Source organism: Oxyura jamaicensis, chromosome 19 (assembly GCF_011077185.1).
Source record: "Oxyura jamaicensis isolate SHBP4307 breed ruddy duck chromosome 19, BPBGC_Ojam_1.0, whole genome shotgun sequence".
Taxonomy (NCBI): Eukaryota; Metazoa; Chordata; class Aves; order Anseriformes; family Anatidae; genus Oxyura; species Oxyura jamaicensis.
Genome location: NC_048911.1, coordinates 9,038,007 through 9,055,362, shown reverse-complemented (window position 1 = coordinate 9,055,362; position 17,356 = coordinate 9,038,007). Strand labels below are relative to the sequence as shown.

Sequence of the window (17,356 nt, the reverse complement as noted above, 5' to 3'; positions counted from 1 at the left end):
GGTCAAGAGGACCAAAAGCACACTCGACTTCCCTGTAAAGCTATCTAATGTGTGACGAGAGGCAAACATAGGAATACAGAAAACAAATACTGTTGAATTAGGTCTTTTGGACTATCCTCGCTTCACTAATAGCAACAGCCTAATTCTAGCACACAAACCCCTATATTTGATTCCAATTTTCTCTACTGGAAATGCTATATATTATTGAGGACCGCACACTTCACTAGGAGGGAAGTGTATTTTGTGATGTTTCAAGAACAGAATTAATGCAAATTGTGTGCATAATCCCACACTAAAGACTTGGCTGACTTGCACTTGAGCAACTTTAGCTGTATTTCCTATCAACACAGTCACTACAAATCAAGGAAATTGCCAGTTAAGCCAACATTAACATCCAGACCAACCTCAACTCGCATGCCTTACCGCCCAAACATAATACCCAAATGCACTCGTGGATTTCTTAGCTCCATAACAAATCTCTCTTTCATTTCTAACACTCAGAACCGGAGCAGCAGCCTGCAGCAGTAAAAGTATGTCTACTGGAGAGAATCTTGCTGAGGTCGGATTTAAAATTGTGCATTTGTGTGATTTTGAGGAAATGGTTGTGTGCAACATGGGTGGCCTCGCTTTCTGTCCAAGCCCTATCAGCACAGTGGTCAAGCCGAAAAGGAAACTTTTAGGCAAATTTGTCTCTAAATGCAATTCATATTTCTCTGGAATTCTCTATCTTACTGATGGCATGCCTCGTTCTCAAAATTATTTATCTTCACAAGATCCTTCTAAGAGTTAAGGTCGAGAGAAACTGAGGCCTGTGCCTGTTGGTGATCAGGCGCAGGGGCTGTGGCGGTGCTGTGAGGTGAGCCTCATGGCTGGGGCCTGCAGGGCCGCGCTCCTCCTGTGAGCCCAGACGTGCTCGGGGAATGCCCTTGGGCCAAGAAGGTCGACGTTTTGGCTGAAATGTTCCTATTTGGGATTAAGGACAGAGGTATTTCAGCACTATCAAGGAGGTAAAACACTCAGGGCAGCGATGGAGTGATGTGGTAATGGTGGTTCTGTAGAAAAGTTAATTTAACTTAATCTTTACTGAGAGAGCGTTTCCTTGCTGCTCAGAACATGAGAGGTTTCTTACATTTTTTTTCCCAGCCTAATTCTGAAGTTTTAAAAGTGGCGTATGATGGACTTCAGTGGTAATTAAGCATGAGGGTTTTGGAATTTGTACAGAATATGTTTGTTTAGCAGCAGTGAGTGGGTAAATAAACTGAAAACACAAACATTTTTATGACAGAAATAATATGATCGTTTGTCCTTTGAATAGGTGTCATGTAAAATGTGAAGACCTACATTTTTTTTTCCTGAAGGATAAGAGATTTCCATTCTGTTTTAAGTGGAGAATCAACACAACTAGAACTGTCCAGAAAATTCCTGGTTTTCTTCACCAATACCTTGAAAATTATTTAGAAGGCACTTCAATGTAGCTACTCAACTGCTTAAATCACTTTGCACTTGAAGTTAATAAAATGTTAGAGGTTTGTTTTGGGCGGTAAATTTAATTAATAAGCTAATACGAACGTTTTTACAAAGAAAAATAAATCTGTATTTATTGTAGTTTTAAATTATGCCATGATGCTGTGCATTTCTTATATATGCAATATATTTCTGTTTTTTGGTATAAAAACTTAAGCTTTTATGGTAAGTTGACTTTAAATATCTGTTTGTAAAGTTAAAACTGGGTTATGGACTGACATATAGAAGGAGAAAAGGTAAACAGCATATATAAGTTACTGTGATTTTACTGATCTTCTAATTTAATCATTTCAGTACATCCATCAGTGACCTGTTTTCAATGAAGTTAGTACCTAATTTAATATTTCACTTGAAAGGTCTCAACTCTGATTTGCTGCCTTTCAAGCAATAAATCAGACAGTTTCTTTCATATACGTTTATAAGAAAGATGCTTCTTCAGGATTGTTTTTGGTATAGGTTATTTTAGCTGCATTTTATAGTGTTTCTACTTCCCAAAATAGTGAGGAAACATCAATCTTTTTTCATACTGGCTCTTTTATAGTGAAGAGCATTTGGGAGTTTCTCTCTAGCGTCACTTCATTGCTTTATACTGGTCACACAAATTCCCAGCTTTAGTTTGAATATTCCCAGATTTTTCAATTGACTTTGATAGATTTGTACTGTACTACTTCAGCAGTGATAGTATTGTATGATTTCAGTTGAAGTTTGGATTCATTTTTTATGAAATGAATCCTTTACAATTCAGTAATTTTCCTGCAACTGTTTTCTTTTGTTTCCAGAAAACAAATTGTAAAACACTAGCTTTTTTAGATAGACATTCTTAAGCATCTTCTTTTGAAGTGATTAATCTCTTGTGCTTTTCTTTTTCTTTTTTTATTTTTTATTTTTTCTTTCTTTCTTTTTCTTTTTCTTTTTTTTTTTTTTTTTACCCAGGGATGTTGCTGGTCACTACTGACACATTAGGCCATGATTTCCATGTTTTTCAAATACTGACACATCCTTGGTCATCATCACAAAGTGCCGTCCATCATTTGTATACACTTCACAGGGGAGAGACTGAAGCCAAAGTAAGTTAAACTATTTGCTGAAGAATAATCCCCAGACACCTTATACATTTTGTGTATGTTGGCACTTTAATGTTTGTTTCAGCACAGAAACAGCCTTTCTTATGTTATAGCTGCAAAAAGGATAAGAGCATAGCGTTTAACCTGGACAATAATAAATTCTTGCCCTTTACAATGAGGTGCTGTCAGATTTATTCAGATATGACACTACCTCCAAAGAGCCCAGATTATTAGCTGTGTTTGTACTTAACCTTTTCTCATGTAACATGTTAAACATTTGTCTAGTGCCTGTGAAGCAATTGTCAAGGTTTGCTTGACTTGGGTGGTAAAAGCTAAAGAAAGGCAATCAGAGAGTTGAAAGCAAGAGTTAATCAAAGGACTGTGATTAACTTTTATCCACACTTTAGCAAAATGGGGGAACTTGTTGGAGACTGTAGTGATAAAGTTTTAACTTGCCAATTTGTCAATCCCTATCCTAAAGATTAAGTTAGGCTAGATCATAATAGTGTGAAAAGGTCTGAAATTGTATTTCAAAAATGCTCAATAAACTGTTTTACCGATAAAATGGGAAAATGTTAGAGGTATCACTCTATCCCTGCTTGCTAGCATCACTGTGATAGAAGTAGTGCAATGTATTCTGCCTAGATCTGTCACTGCACTGCTTTTGGGCATCAGGAGAGCCTCACCTTTGTAGCACTGAGTAACTGTTGAAGAACCTGTTTTAAATACATAAATAAAAATGTCACCAGAGGGTAAGAAATGAGTATTGCACTTGCTGATGCAATTACACACTGAAAGCACAAGCTTGTGACAGTCTGGCAGATGTAAACTTGTGTGACAGAGAGAAGCCTCGGGCACTGTGATTATGACCCTGACAATGGAAGCTTGGATTATTGTGGTACCACGATTACAGTTGCTTCAAACCTTTTTTTTTTTTTTTTTTTTTTTTTTTTTAATCCTATAGGTTGTGCAGTTTCCCTTAAGTGTTTTGCCTTACCTTTAGGAAGTAAAGTGTGGCAGCTTTATTTAATAATGTAGTTGCTGATAATGTTTTAGTCTGTGTGAATATGAATTCCTGGTAGTTTAAACACCCCAAAGCACTGCCGCTGCTGGACTGACAAAACGAAATTACTATTATAGGTAATGGTTTCTAATAGGAAAAAATAGCTAATCTGAAAAGTGAGAGGAAATTAGGAAAATATGATTCAATATATGGGGTAATATGTATAATAATTATCTCATAAATAGTTTTTAAAAATAATATAACAGGCACTTATTAGAGATCTGTCTGTACATACACTCTGTCATCTATTAGAGTGTGTAATATAATGTCCTTAGTCTGTCATTTTTATTTTTCTTTCTTAGGAAAAACTGTAAATATCCTATAACCAAAGTGTATTACTCCAGTCAGTAGGAACAAAGACCTTCTTCTTTATTTTACAGCTGATAAATTTATTTTTAAGGCGTACACTGGAAAGCAAACATGACATGTTTTAGGACTAAACCTTTACTGATGCAAGTCTTTTGGATATAGCATTAGCATCTATGTGAAGGTATTGCATTAAAATTTTCAGAATCAACATAGTAAATTTTTTTCTTCGTTTGCCACAGAGTTTTCATTTGGGACATGAACAGTATAGCTTTTGGAATGGTATAAGATAGAGAAAATTCTAACCAGTCTGAGGCATATTGGTGGATTTTACAGATCCCTTGATAATTAAACTATCCAGCAACAATATTGGTACCTGGGATTCTCAATATACATCTATCATTTAAAACATTCACATAATACAATGGATGTTTCTGTTTTTGCTTTTGGAATAACATAGTGCTTTTGGTGTTGTAGTAAGAAGGGTAGTACGTAGTGCTCCTCTTTTGTTCCACAAATTTCATGTGTGAGTAGCACTAGACAAGAAGATTGGAAGCTGTTCAATTCAAAATTCTCAATGCATATATTCTGAGAGACATTCTGGAAGCCTCCATACCTTCTTTCTTGGTTAGGACAGTATTTATACATTTGCAACCAGACTTTTTTTCCCTGTTTTATGGCTAATTGTGAATCAAGGCCAATGGTCTTAAAGGTCACCTTCTGTACTGGAGCTATAAAAAGTTCTAATTTGTGTTGATGGACACGAGTGATTATCAGTGTCAAAATTAGTTTAGTTAGTTCCCATTATAAATGGTTTAAACATCATCATATGCCCTTGTTATATTGGTATTTCAATATCTGTACTGAAATCATCAACTTCACCTCATCCCTTGTGGTCTCTGGGCAGACCAGTAGCTTAGTATGTCTCACCTGCCTCCTTGGAAAAGGTGCTGGGAAGTCCCTCCCCTCTGTCACTCGTGTACAGAAGCATCTTAAGTGGATTAAGTTGCATGCTTAATGTTTGGTAAAGAAAAAGAAGCAAGTGTTGAGATTTAATAATGGCAATTTCTGGTTGATTTACTGCAAACAAGTAGTGTCTCTGAGTCACCCCCATGTCTTTCTCTGGAAGCAGATATATTAGTTATACCTTTACTTTGACTTAATAAAGCTAAAGAATATATGTTCCACTGTGCATTATTTTTTCTAAAATCACGACAAAGTCTGATTTGGTTTGGGATTGAGAAAATTTGGCCCAAAAGACAGTTTCTGTCTTGCTTTATTTCTGAAATGCACAGAGCAGTTAAGAAGAGCTCCGTAGAGGTTGTCTCCTTTCGTGGATGTCAGGATCTTGTCCTCAGCCAAAGCACAATTTGTACTGAGCATTTGCAGTGAGAAGGCCACTCCAACCAGGCAGCATCACTGAAATCATACATTTATGAATGGGATAACATAGAGACTTTGTACTTGGATTTTTATAAAAGGAAAAATGAAAATTAGTTTCAATACAGAACATTGTGTTTGCCCAGAGAGTTGATCCCGATAGCTCTAGCCATGCTATTTGGAACATTTCTGTTGGATGGGGGAGAGAAGGATGAGGCTGCTCTAAGTTTCCCCACAAGATAAGCTTTCACTGCTCTGAAATGTTGCTCGCAGCAGATTGTGCTGCTGTTCAGTGTATGATTATATGCACTTTCTGAACTACCTGAGTTCATCATCCCCTGGGGTGGTGTCCAAAGGCAGCTGCTAGCTGTCTTGTAAATTGTTAGTGATCTTTTTAGGGCTTTACTGCCCCGCAGTCCTCTTGGCATTGGCTTCAGGATGCTGAAGGAGATTTAGGTGCTGTGCTACGGTAAGTAGGTTTCTTGAGCTTGTTTTCCTCCTGGTTTGAAGTTAAAGGTAAGTAGTAGCACTCTCCCAGACTGTTCACAGCTGGTCTTCATAACATGGTTTTCCTTTTCTCTTTCTGCATGCTTTGAACAATGAAGCAGAGTGTTATTGAGCATTAAAGTGTTGTTATTGCAAATCTATGTTGTATTAGCTGACTTTGAGCAGCAAATACAGGAAGAAGCCTTATCTGCTGAATAAAACATGGGGACTGTGAAGATCACTCAGTTCCTAACTAAGCCAACCGCTTTTTTGTGTGACCAAGATCAAGATGGGTTAAGATGGAAAGTGGACCTCTGTCTCCTAAAGGAATTGTGAGGACAATGGCCTTGAAAGAATGTGAAGTACTCAGTTACTTTATTGGTTTGAGTGATGGGAGTCCTAAGGTCACAACTTTCAAGTTACTTTTCTGCAAACACAGTCAGAAGCCACTCTTTTGGTTACACTGAATTAAGATCTTTTAGTCTTTAAGACCTACTTATGCTTTAGATTTTTTTTTTTTCTTAAGAGAACAAGAACCGTTATGTTTGATGCACTGTGTTACATCATGAAGGCCCACTGCAAGTACTGGTTGCATTTAACCGTGGCAGAGAGAGCACTAAAGCTGGTAGAGATCCATGCTTGCACAGTTCTGCTGCAAAAAGAAAAATGTGTATGTGGCACACACTTTGGTTAAGGATATATTTTCTTGCCTTAACAGTTCTTGCATTGTGGGTCAACACTTACTGCACTCGTTTTTATCCAAGCGTGTTTTATAAAGTTTTTAATGAAGGCATAGCATGTTCTGAGTTGAGGAAGTTCATTTACTTGTAGATGAAAGTTAGTCTGTCACCTGATGATCCTTTCCTTTTGATCTTAAATTGTAAACAGAAAAAAAAATCCTTGAAAACAGCATTATCTCAGCCTAGAACAAATAAATGGAACGATAGCATCAGTGGGCTGGTGGCCAGGGTCCTCTGTAATCTTTTACGCTGTCAGACTTTTGTTATTCTGCCTCTCAAACTGCTGTTATAACTGACTTCAGTCAGTATAGGTAAACAGAGGGAATGATAAAAACATTCCAGCATGGGCTGCCCCAGAACACAGGCTGTTTTACACTTCTCTGTGGAACACGTGCATGTTTTCCTGTTGTGATTTCATGGAGATTATTCAGACTTGCATCACGTACTGAGTCCAGGTAGTGAAACACTGGATTGGATAACAAACATTTGATATAAACCTTCATGGTTAATATAAATCTCTTTTTGTCTTGTGGCATAGTTATGTAGTCACAATTATTGAAATAGTCCCGGAAGAGAGACATTCTCATTTTGAGGAAAGAATCTGGGGACAGTCTTGAAATAATAAAGATTGATTAAAAGACGTTGATCAGTCTTTGATGAAAGCAGACAATAAAAAACTGCTGCAGTTAGAAGTAGCTTAGCTAACTTGGGGAGATGGAGCTCAAAACATGGTGGTGCTTGCAATTTCAGTTAATATAGAACAGCTATTCAGGCTGGAGGACCCTACTTGAATGCCTCAGTGTGCCCAGGTTCTGCTGTTGTTTTTATACAGAATCAAAATCAGTTTTGACTACTCAGGGAGGCAGAGTTAGATCCATGTGGGTCTGATAAATCATATTGTGTAGGCCATGATTTTATTATTTTTTCATTTATGTTTGTTGTCATGTCATTTCCTTAATTTTCTCAACCAAAAAAAAGTTAAATACAGACAAGTTCTCTAATTTATTTTGACCCTTACCTCCTCAGCACTGCTGCTTTCACGTTGTTTAGCACTGCTATTTTTTTTTAATGGTTCTTTCTGCCATCTTCCTGCACGGCATAATTAAATACTTCAGTCATGTCCTTCAAATAACAGCATGTTTTCTCTGTGACGGTGCAAAGGGTGCATGAAACAGGATTACAATCCTATTGCAGTAGTGCTGGTCATGCTCTATGGTTGTTTCACTCCAATGTTGAGGTACGATTTAATGCAGTAAAATGCAGGGGAACATACACACTGTCACTGGTGTAATTTACCACGCCTGAAAAAGGGGCAGCAGGAGAAAAAGAGCACTAGGAAGATCAAAATGCATTTTAATCACTGTTTCTTGTAATGACCATGAAAATACACGGTGCAGTGCTGTGAGCTGTTCTGTCGCCTTCTGCACACATCAGGAGGGGATGTGCCTGGGGAGGACACGAGCAGCAGCACGTCACTGTGGGGCTTTGCAGCCCCTTCCTTCCCATCACTTGCCTCTGCCCTACAGGTACCATGATAGCCCAGTGCAGCTCCTTCTCCTTTGTAAGAAAACAAGTGATAGCATAAATGTAAGTGTTGTGCAGCAAGTTAGTACAATATTAACTTTCAGAAGCGATGAAATCGAGAGGCTGGGTATGGGCTGCCAGTCATTCCCAGGAGTCGTGGTAAACAAGGTCACTGCCTGTCCCGTGTGATTCCTTGTGTAATCAGCCATACCTCTGACTATCCCATTTTAATCAACTGCTTTTAAAGTAAGTTTTCTGTGTGCTGCCCTTGCTTCTGTTTTGTTTTCTCCCAGTTATGGCTTGAACTATTTTTTAATTTTAATTTTATGATGATATTCTAATTAACTTCATATTCAAATTTGCAGAAGCTGTGAGAATAAAGAATGATAGCGAAAACTTTCATAGGTTTCCTATGTATAAAAAGTAAATGTATATCATCTTTGAAGCTTTAGGCTCAGATAATTTCCTCCAGATTTTCATAATATCAGAAATAATGATTTGGTCTGTACAGTCCACAAAGTTGCTCTTCAGTTAGAGCAGTTGATACACGACGTATCCTTGTAGGAGTCCATATGCTACATTACCCCACTGTCTCAGACTGAACATAGAAGCTACATTTTCATGGAGTTTTCTGAAGAATTTTACAAGCACAGGGAGGTGGGCTAATGGAGTTACAAAGAAGCATTTCCAAGAGGAGGACCAAAGCAGTGTGACCGGGAATTCTTATTTCACATCTGCATTATTTGGAATTCATGGAGCAAGCTGAATACTCCATAAAAGAGGGACAACATTTCTGTACAGCAGGAGTCACAGAATACCTGGTTTGGCCATAGGAGCACTGAGGACACCCTCTGTTACAACACTCTGGAGTTGTCTGAAGTGCGTTCTTTTGGGCCGGTAAAGGCTTTGGTATTCCTGATGTGGACCTTGAGGTACCGGGGATTTCACCAAAACTTTTGGGTAGTCAAGTAATGTAGATCGCTTAAGTAACCAAACAGCTCACAACCTAGGAGGAAGTAGTCGTAAAGCTAAGGAAAAGCGCTGGTATTCCCCTCATCACTATTTGATATTGCAATTTAAAGTATCTTAAATATTCCTGAGTTAAGCAGAATCACAGATCTGTATTTCCTTTTATTGGCACAGACAGATTAAATTTTGAAATACAGACATGAGTATTAAATCTGAGGTTGACCTTGAGCTAAAGAGTAAACTTTACATCATGAGAGATCTAGTGTACTTTGTACTTTATTAACATATATCTGTAAACACTGTGGGGTCTTGATTGATCTTTGGTATCTAAACATTACATCATAATTAACAACAAATCCAGAAATATATTATAAATACATGAAATAATAGTACATTAACCTAAAGGACAGCAATAAATTGCAACGCTTAGCATAAACTTGAAAACCACTAATGGGCCACTGTGCAGTTTGTTTATACTAGAAGCAGTCAAGAACTCTGTGCAATGTACAGTAACAGTGTGGTGGATAATAGCAAGTCTGATGTGATAATTTATATTTTCTTTTCATGGACACACACAGCTGATTTTTCAAGTGATTTCTGAGAATGCTGTAGCAAGCATTCTCCTCTCAGCCTGCTCCACTGCTTGCTTCCAGTTCTGCTGAAGAGGAGTTAAGGACTCTTTTGTGTTGCACAGATGGGTTTGTCTTTTTTTTTTTTTAAACAACATAATCCTAAGGATGCACGCTAAAAACCGAGTATTAATATGGAAACCTACATTCCTGTTACGTAGTACAGTGAGATACACGTTTTTTCTCCATCATCTCATGGAAACGTCCTCTAAAATGCTCTACCAAATAACATGAGAGGGCATGGGGTAGATTGAAGTACCGGCGGGCCTCCGTGTGTCTGCCCTGTAAAGGCATCTCCGAGATGTTGGTTCGCAGGGAGATGGGTAAAGTCCCTTCAGAACGCCAGGGTTTCAGGGCAGGAGAGTCTTTTTGCAAGGAGCAGGAAACAACAAAGCAAGACAGAAACAGCTTGTGTTGGAGGCACGGGGCGAGTGAGCAGAGGAAAGGAAGATAAAAGCTTTTTCCTTGAGGCTGGGATGGATGGTTGGGGAGATCAGGAGGGAAACTGAACACTCGATCTAAAATGAATGCCAAATAGTTGGAAAACAGGGATGTGTGCAGAGGCGTCAGCATGTAAAGACAGATGGGGCCATTCTTCATAGTACTGGAGATGAAAAATAAGGGCCTTAATTAGGGTTGGAAATACATTCTAGTAGGCTTAATGATTTTATTATATTAACGATTTTTCTATTATAATGGAGAATGGTAATTTGTATCCAGTTGGGAGGTTTGATTTTGACTGGTAGAAATCGCCTCTTTAAACTGCAGGTATTCAAACACTCTTGGTGCCATAGTTTTTCTCAGACTCCACGGCTTTGGGGTTTCTTTTTTTGGCTCTCGCTAATCCCCGTGGGGTCTCTAATCCTTTTTGAGCAATCTATTAAGGTGAAACACTTTGTAGGCAAACGAGGAGCTCTAAGTGCTGTGACTTTATGTCAGTAAGACCAGAATCACTGAAAGTGCCAAACCTGTCAGATTTCAGGGAGATTGTTTAGCCATATCGTTAGCAGATCATTTGGATATGTCACCATAATTGAAAAGAGCAGGTGTGTCGCACTGTTTTTTAGTTTATCTATGTAATGTTGATGAAGCATTTTGTGCAGTGACAGTCTGTCAGCCAAATATCTTGTCACAAGTCACAAGACTTAAATCCTTTTTTTATCTCAAAGGCTTCAGGGCTCAGTTGGAAACTTGCACTTTGATGAATACTTGCTGCTTTTGTCTGGAATAGCTGGAATGCATTTCTGGAATATTTGTCAAGATTTTATCAGTGTTTACTCCAATTTGAGTACCTAGTGTATTGTAAAACTGGCTTCAGTGAAATCTTAAAGAATTTTATTTAGTTTATGCTGTTTAATAATATAATGAAAACTAATCCTTCATCTATATGTTTGTTTGCCGTGTTAAATCCCACTTCTGTATGTAGTTCTTTTTAGTCAGCTTTTACCTTTAAAAACATTTTTGGAAGAATTGGTTTAGGATTTTTTTTTTTTTCTATGATAAATCATTTTAACCTAGACTACTTGTTTTCTTGAGTTGTCTGCCAGTACGGGGCTGGAAACAAAGTTTAATCTCACTTTTAAAGCATTCCTCAAGGAACAAGAATTTGCTTTCCATCAAAGTGTTATGTAAAGCACACTTAAAAGAGAATGAAGTCCTTCTGGGCTTCATATCTGAGATCCATGCAAGAAGTAACTATAATAGAAAATATTTAACTGTTTTCTATTTGCTTCAAGACTGACCATTTTAAGCTACAGGTAATGGTTGTATTTCTCAAGTGGTGGGTAAGAACTCATATGTAGAAGAAATCTAACTAGGCTCTTTCCTGGGACTTTAAAAGCTGACTAATGAAGTTTGTTATCTGTAAAATTGGGTGATTTTATATAGAGAAATAGCCAAAGTTACTACATTTATTCCTGACAACATTTTAAACCCAGAAAACCAAAAGTATTACTCACGGGACACCTGGACGGATGGTAGTGCCACTGAGGGACAAACTGAGAGTAGCAGGATTAGAGACCATCAGAGACAGCTTTTGAAAATCCTGGCCATTGATTTGGGGTTGGTTAAGTTACGCGATATGTAGGACATGGTTTTTCTGTTAACTTTAAGTACAGTGTTGGGCGCCAGTATTTGTCGAAATCAGGCCCAGGGATGAGATGTCTCTCTTGTTCTCATCCCTCCCTTTTCCCCCTTGTGGGCAGTTTCTAAAAATCAAAATAAGCAAGCAAATAACAAAACATGTAATTGAAATGATTTCCCAACTCTTTTTAGAACTAAATTCTATTTGAAAATTACATCAAGCTATTGTGGCTTTATGTAGTGCTTTGTATCCTGGGATGTTTTGATAAGTTCAGGCCTGTTTAAAAGAAAAACTCTCAGAATATTTCGGAAAGTGCATAAGGTTTGGAACTGGGTGCTGCACTGCAGCAAGGTTCAGTCGGTATTTATGAGAAAAAATCAAGTTACTGCCAACACTTAGTCTCTTTATTAACATTTCCAATTAAGATTTGTCTTCTGTTTAAAACATGCTAGTCCATTTCCTTTCTTAGGTGTGGGTACATGGATGACTACATTTCCATTTCACGTCTCAATTTTCTAGGTACAAGATATCTCCTTCAGCCATGACTGTCGCTGGGTTGTGGTCAGCACGCTGCGGGGCACTTCCCATGTTTTCCCCATCAATCCGTACGGCGGACAGCCCTGCGTCCGAACACACATGTCACCCCGCGTGGTAAACCGCATGAGCCGATTCCAGAAGAGCGCGGGGCTGGAAGAGATCGAGCAAGAGCTGACATCTAAACAAGGAGGACGCTGTAGCCCTGTTCCAGGCCTGTCAAGCAGTCCGTCTGGCTCACCACTGCATGGTAAACCCCTTTTTTCTTTTTCATCTTCCCCTGCACTGTCAGGGGAACCTTCCCCCTGTGACATGAATGCCCATGTTCTCCAAGGCATTTCAATTCCCGCTGCCTGACACACATGGGTTCAGTTCCTAAATACCATTGGAGTTTTTGACCTAAAGACCTGGTCTTCCAGCTTCACAGTAAAGTAGTAGTTGCTAATAACCTGAAAAACAGAAGCTTTGAATTTACTGCATATTGCAGGAATTGATTTAGTTCAGTCTGTTTGCCCATGTAGATTGTGCCACTAAAAACGGAGTTTCATAAAGTGAGCTGCTGCAACTGTTATGCAAAAATACGTGGGGTGTGCAGATGTTACAGGAATGAGCCAAGGCATAAATAATTAAGAGAGATAGTTCTAGTTTTGCAGCCTACTTAAGTAAACTGTGCTACCACAGATGTGTTAATAATTTCTACTCTAAACTGAAAGTTTGGAGGTCTTCAAGTTTCTGACTGCTCATCCGTCTGGATGATTGTGAAGCGTATCTGGATATCCGCAGTAAACACTCGTTGAGGAGAAATGTGAAAACTAGGCAATATGAGGTTGAGGACATGGATTTGTGATTCTGTGATTTTTGACCACCTTTTTTTTTTTTTTTTTTTTTTTTGGCAATGTGACAAATTAATGTACAAAGGGAAAAAATCTTAGGAAGCTTAAAAATCTTAAATCCTACTCCTGTGGTGTACATGCTTGGTTTTGCCCTTCTCTTTGATGAAGCCTTAACTGGAAGGCTTGTTTGGATTCAGAATTTGCTGCATACTTACATCTCCTTTCTAAGAGTAAGTCACAGCTTCCATCAAAGTGAAAGTTTAAATGCCAGTTTGGGATGGCTAGCCACACTTTTCCAGTCTAAAAGTATTAAAAATCACAAGGAAAAGTTCCTCTTCCCTAATTATGAGTAGGATTAGAAGTGCTTGTGAAACCCCAATTATGTGCTGTCATAGTCAACATCTTTACTGCTAGAGATAACCTTGGTGAGATTTCTGAATGAAAGGAACATTTTTATGGCTTGTTGATTATTAAGGGGACCTGAAGAAGCCTCTGTGTTTTCTCCTGTGGACATTTCTAAACCAGGTTTTCTGCATAGCTGTTCTGGAGCCATGCTCTTCTGCCTGGAGCCACTGGAAGGCACCCAAACTGTTCTCTCTAGTTTCCTCGTTGGAGATTTTTGTGTATCTACCATTGTAGTTTCCTTCTCTCTCATCATTGCACAGCAGCTCATCATGTCATGCTTGAAACAGACTTGGGATTGCAATAAATGTTTACTACAGCACATCCAATCCCTTCTAACCATTGACATCGCATAGAGGAGGGAAGGAACTATCAATTTGCATAGCTTTCGTACAACCAATTCTGTTTTCTGTCAGGGGAAATTGCAGTAAGTTGCGGCCTTTACAGTACTGTTAGATACATTTGAAGTTTTGAATAGTTTTGACACTTTTTTTTTTTAGAGAAGCAACATCAGTTTCATTTGCTCTAGAACCCTCAGTGATGGGCAGGTTTTCTAGGTGGGGGAAACACATGCATGGGCCAGGGTGTTACTGAGAGAAAGGGAGCAGGATGTATGAATGTGTCTCAAGAGCTTAAAGGCTTCAGGTTTCAAATGTATGCCTTGAAAAAACTTGGCTTGCAAAGAATTTTGTGCAGTTTGTGTTCATTGCTTTTGCAAAGAGTACAAGTTGGGTATGTGCTGAGGCTGCTTGGTGCTAACTTGGAAGCCTTCATATGAAAATTTTACATGAGAAAGCTGTGGGAATTGTGTGAAAAATGTTGATGTGAAAAAAGTGCATATACGTATTTTTATACGTACACATACACCTATATATATGATGCTATGGGGATGACAGATCTTGTTGATACTTGGAGGACAGATAAAACAGAGAACTTTGTGTCTTTGTTGTAGATGGGTTGTAGGTAGGTTTCTTGGTCAACTGCTGCTCTTTTAACACCAGCGGCTCCTGTCCACTTAGCAGGCTTGGCATAATAGTATGCAATAACTATAGGATACTGTACACATGGTGTTTAAATGAGATAATCCAGAGCACCATGGTGCTTTACATGAAAATAAGAGTTTTTAGACTCAAAGCAAAACAGTTAGGTCTTAAAAAAAAGGAAAAAAAAAGAGAAACGTTTGGATTAAAATAATGCATTTGGTAAAATCATTTCAATAATCTTTTAGTTTACCTGACTGATGGCAGGCAGGATATTGAACCATATTATATGCCTTTTATAAAAACCCATTTATCATCCACTTGGAAAAAAAACAACAACCGAGTTTCACTGTGGCTTTCAGTGGAGGGATTTTGTGTGTGTGTGTGGCAGCTGGATTAGCCAGGGACTCTGCTAATTATTTTAATTTGTGAACTAAGATGGGTTTACACAGATTGTAACGGGTCCTTATCATATTATAATGTGAAATAATTATTGTTTGGAGGAGTTAGGGCAGTCTGGTGACAGGAGTGCAGACGAGTCCGCAGAACAGTAAAGAGCAGCTTGGGGTTTAATTCTTAGCTTTACTTTTAACTTGCTATGTGACCCTTGGTAAATTTTAATTCAGCAGATTTTGTCTATCAGCTTTCTATTTTGTAACAGAAGAATAATAAACTCTGTGTTCACTATCTGTGGAATTATTTAAAGTTTGTAGTTTTCTTCAAGAAAGACTGTTACTTAGTCATCCCCCAGCTGTTTGTAATGGAAATGCTAGCACAGACCCTGCGAGCGTGTCCCAGAGAGCACCAGTACTTGGCACAAACTTGTGATTAGTGATGGAGTCAGGAGGCTGTGAAAAACTGGTTTTATTTCTAGAGGATTTTTTAGTGTGAAGTCCTGACATCATGATTTTCCTCTTAGATCCTTCGCAATCTACAAAAGCGTTCAATAAGCCTTAAGCTACAGAAACTGCAGTTAATTCTTCTGCTGTTATTTCATTTCCATTACAATAGCCTTGCTACAACCTTTGGCCAAAAAAAAGGGACATCACGAACAAAATACTGGCTTGTTATCTTCCGTTTTTGATTAGCAATTATACTCCATTGATGTTAACTTGTGATTAGCTTTTGTTCTTGTAAATATTTTCAGAGTTCAGACTTTGTAATATTTTTCTCACTTGTTTTTTTTAACTCCTAGCTTCAAAATGAAACTATTTGCTATGTATATAGTAGCAAAGCAATCTATTTACATTTTGTTCCAAGTCCCCTACAAACTGTTTACCCACACAATGTAAGCCTTTATTGGGGGTGGGGATGATTTCATTTCCAAGTGAATCATAGTTTGGCTTTGTTCTTTTTAGCAGAATGAAACAAACTATTAAATAGGGATGATAAAAAGGTATTTCCTTGCACCTTTTATAACGAGCACATATTTTGTGTGGATTATTCTGCCTGTTAATCCCACAAAATAATATTTTCGTCATTGTGTTGAGTTGCCAGAGTGCATTGTCAGCAATACCTGAGTTATCAGATTGGGATTGGGTTTTTAGTACTACAAGGCTGTTACAACATCAGTTGGTTGTGGGACTGGTCATTAGAGTGGAATATGGCCTTATGTGACCTTTTAACTTGTATGAAATGAGGGTGGTGGTACGCAGCCACCTCACATGTACACGCTGTGCATTAAATGTTAACTGGTTAAAGCAGGACTGTGCCCATAGATTTATCCCGTTACAGCTCCAGGAATAGCAAGTAGCATTTATGCATAAAAATGCAAAGCTTTACTTGGAAAATTGAAAGCTCTATAAAACTCAATATTTTTATTCTGCAAATTAAAAATTACAGGTATGCTACTGACATTACGCCTTGCACCACCAGTAAGTTAAAGTCTGTCTAGCTCTACCCAGAGGTTTCTACTGTTGATTGCAGGGTTTTCCGTACTCAGAACAAGCCAGTAAGTTGTGCATACGTTGAACCTTTTGCTACATATCTAGGTCTACTAAAACATTGAATAATAATCCATTACTCTCTGAATTTGTCTTGTCACTTAATTGGGACTGAAGTATTTATTTGGACGGGACAGTTTTGCCGAAAGACGACTCATAATACGCAGTTGTTCTGTTTTAAATTTAATGCCAATGCTGAAATGCAGTGCTTAAATTCAGAATTATGAAAAAACACGCTGCTCTGTATATATTGCATTCAGACTTGGATTTAGCTCTTGAGAAGTATTTTAGTGTAGCACATTTTCCATCGGAATATCTTTTTTTATTTTAAAAATAAAAAAAGTTCTCCTCTCACTTCTCCCTCCTTGTGATCGCAACGTGATTAAAATTCAGGCATAAATCTGGAAGTTCGATAAACATGTGCTCTGCAATACTTTAAATATTTTCATGTTACTTTTCACTATTTCCCAGAGCGAAACTCCTTTTACTAGAAGAATTCTTATGGGAAAGCGGAGTTGAAAGGACTGACATCATCAGCCCTTCCTGAAAAACAGATTGGTTTCCTTTAAGTAACACTCACTTAAGAAACCACCTATTTAGAGAGAGGCGGACGAAAATAGTTTCAAAGAAAATTAACCGTCTGATAACTCGAAGCACGGCGCGGCAGGCGCGGAGGCTGCTCCAAACGCCGCGGGCAGCGCCTCGCCTTTCCCCGCCTCGGCGGGCCCGGCCTCCACCTGCGGCCCCGAGGCCTTTCTCGGTCGGTGCCCGGGGCCGGGCCGGGCCTCGCCTCCCCCGTGCCCGCCGCCGCCCCGCGGTGCCTCAGCGGCTGGGCCTGAGCGGCCTTCCCGGCGGGGGGCGGCCGGGCCGGGCCGCTCGGGGCCGCTCGGGGCCGC

At 38.8% G+C, this 17,356-nt stretch overlaps 1 protein-coding gene across 8 annotated transcripts in view; it reads left to right on the top strand.

Moving 5' to 3' along the window:
* Positions 1-17,356, top strand: part of BCAS3 (BCAS3 microtubule associated cell migration factor) — a 351,964-nt gene that overhangs the window by 97,831 nt on the left and 236,777 nt on the right. For all 8 annotated transcript variants that reach the window (XM_035343348.1, XM_035343346.1, XM_035343352.1 and 5 more), the window contains exons 14-15: positions 2,458-2,591; positions 12,288-12,552. In XM_035343348.1, coding sequence (XP_035199239.1) covers positions 2,458-2,591; positions 12,288-12,552 — 399 coding nt within the window. The remainder of the gene's footprint in view (positions 1-2,457; positions 2,592-12,287; positions 12,553-17,356) is intronic.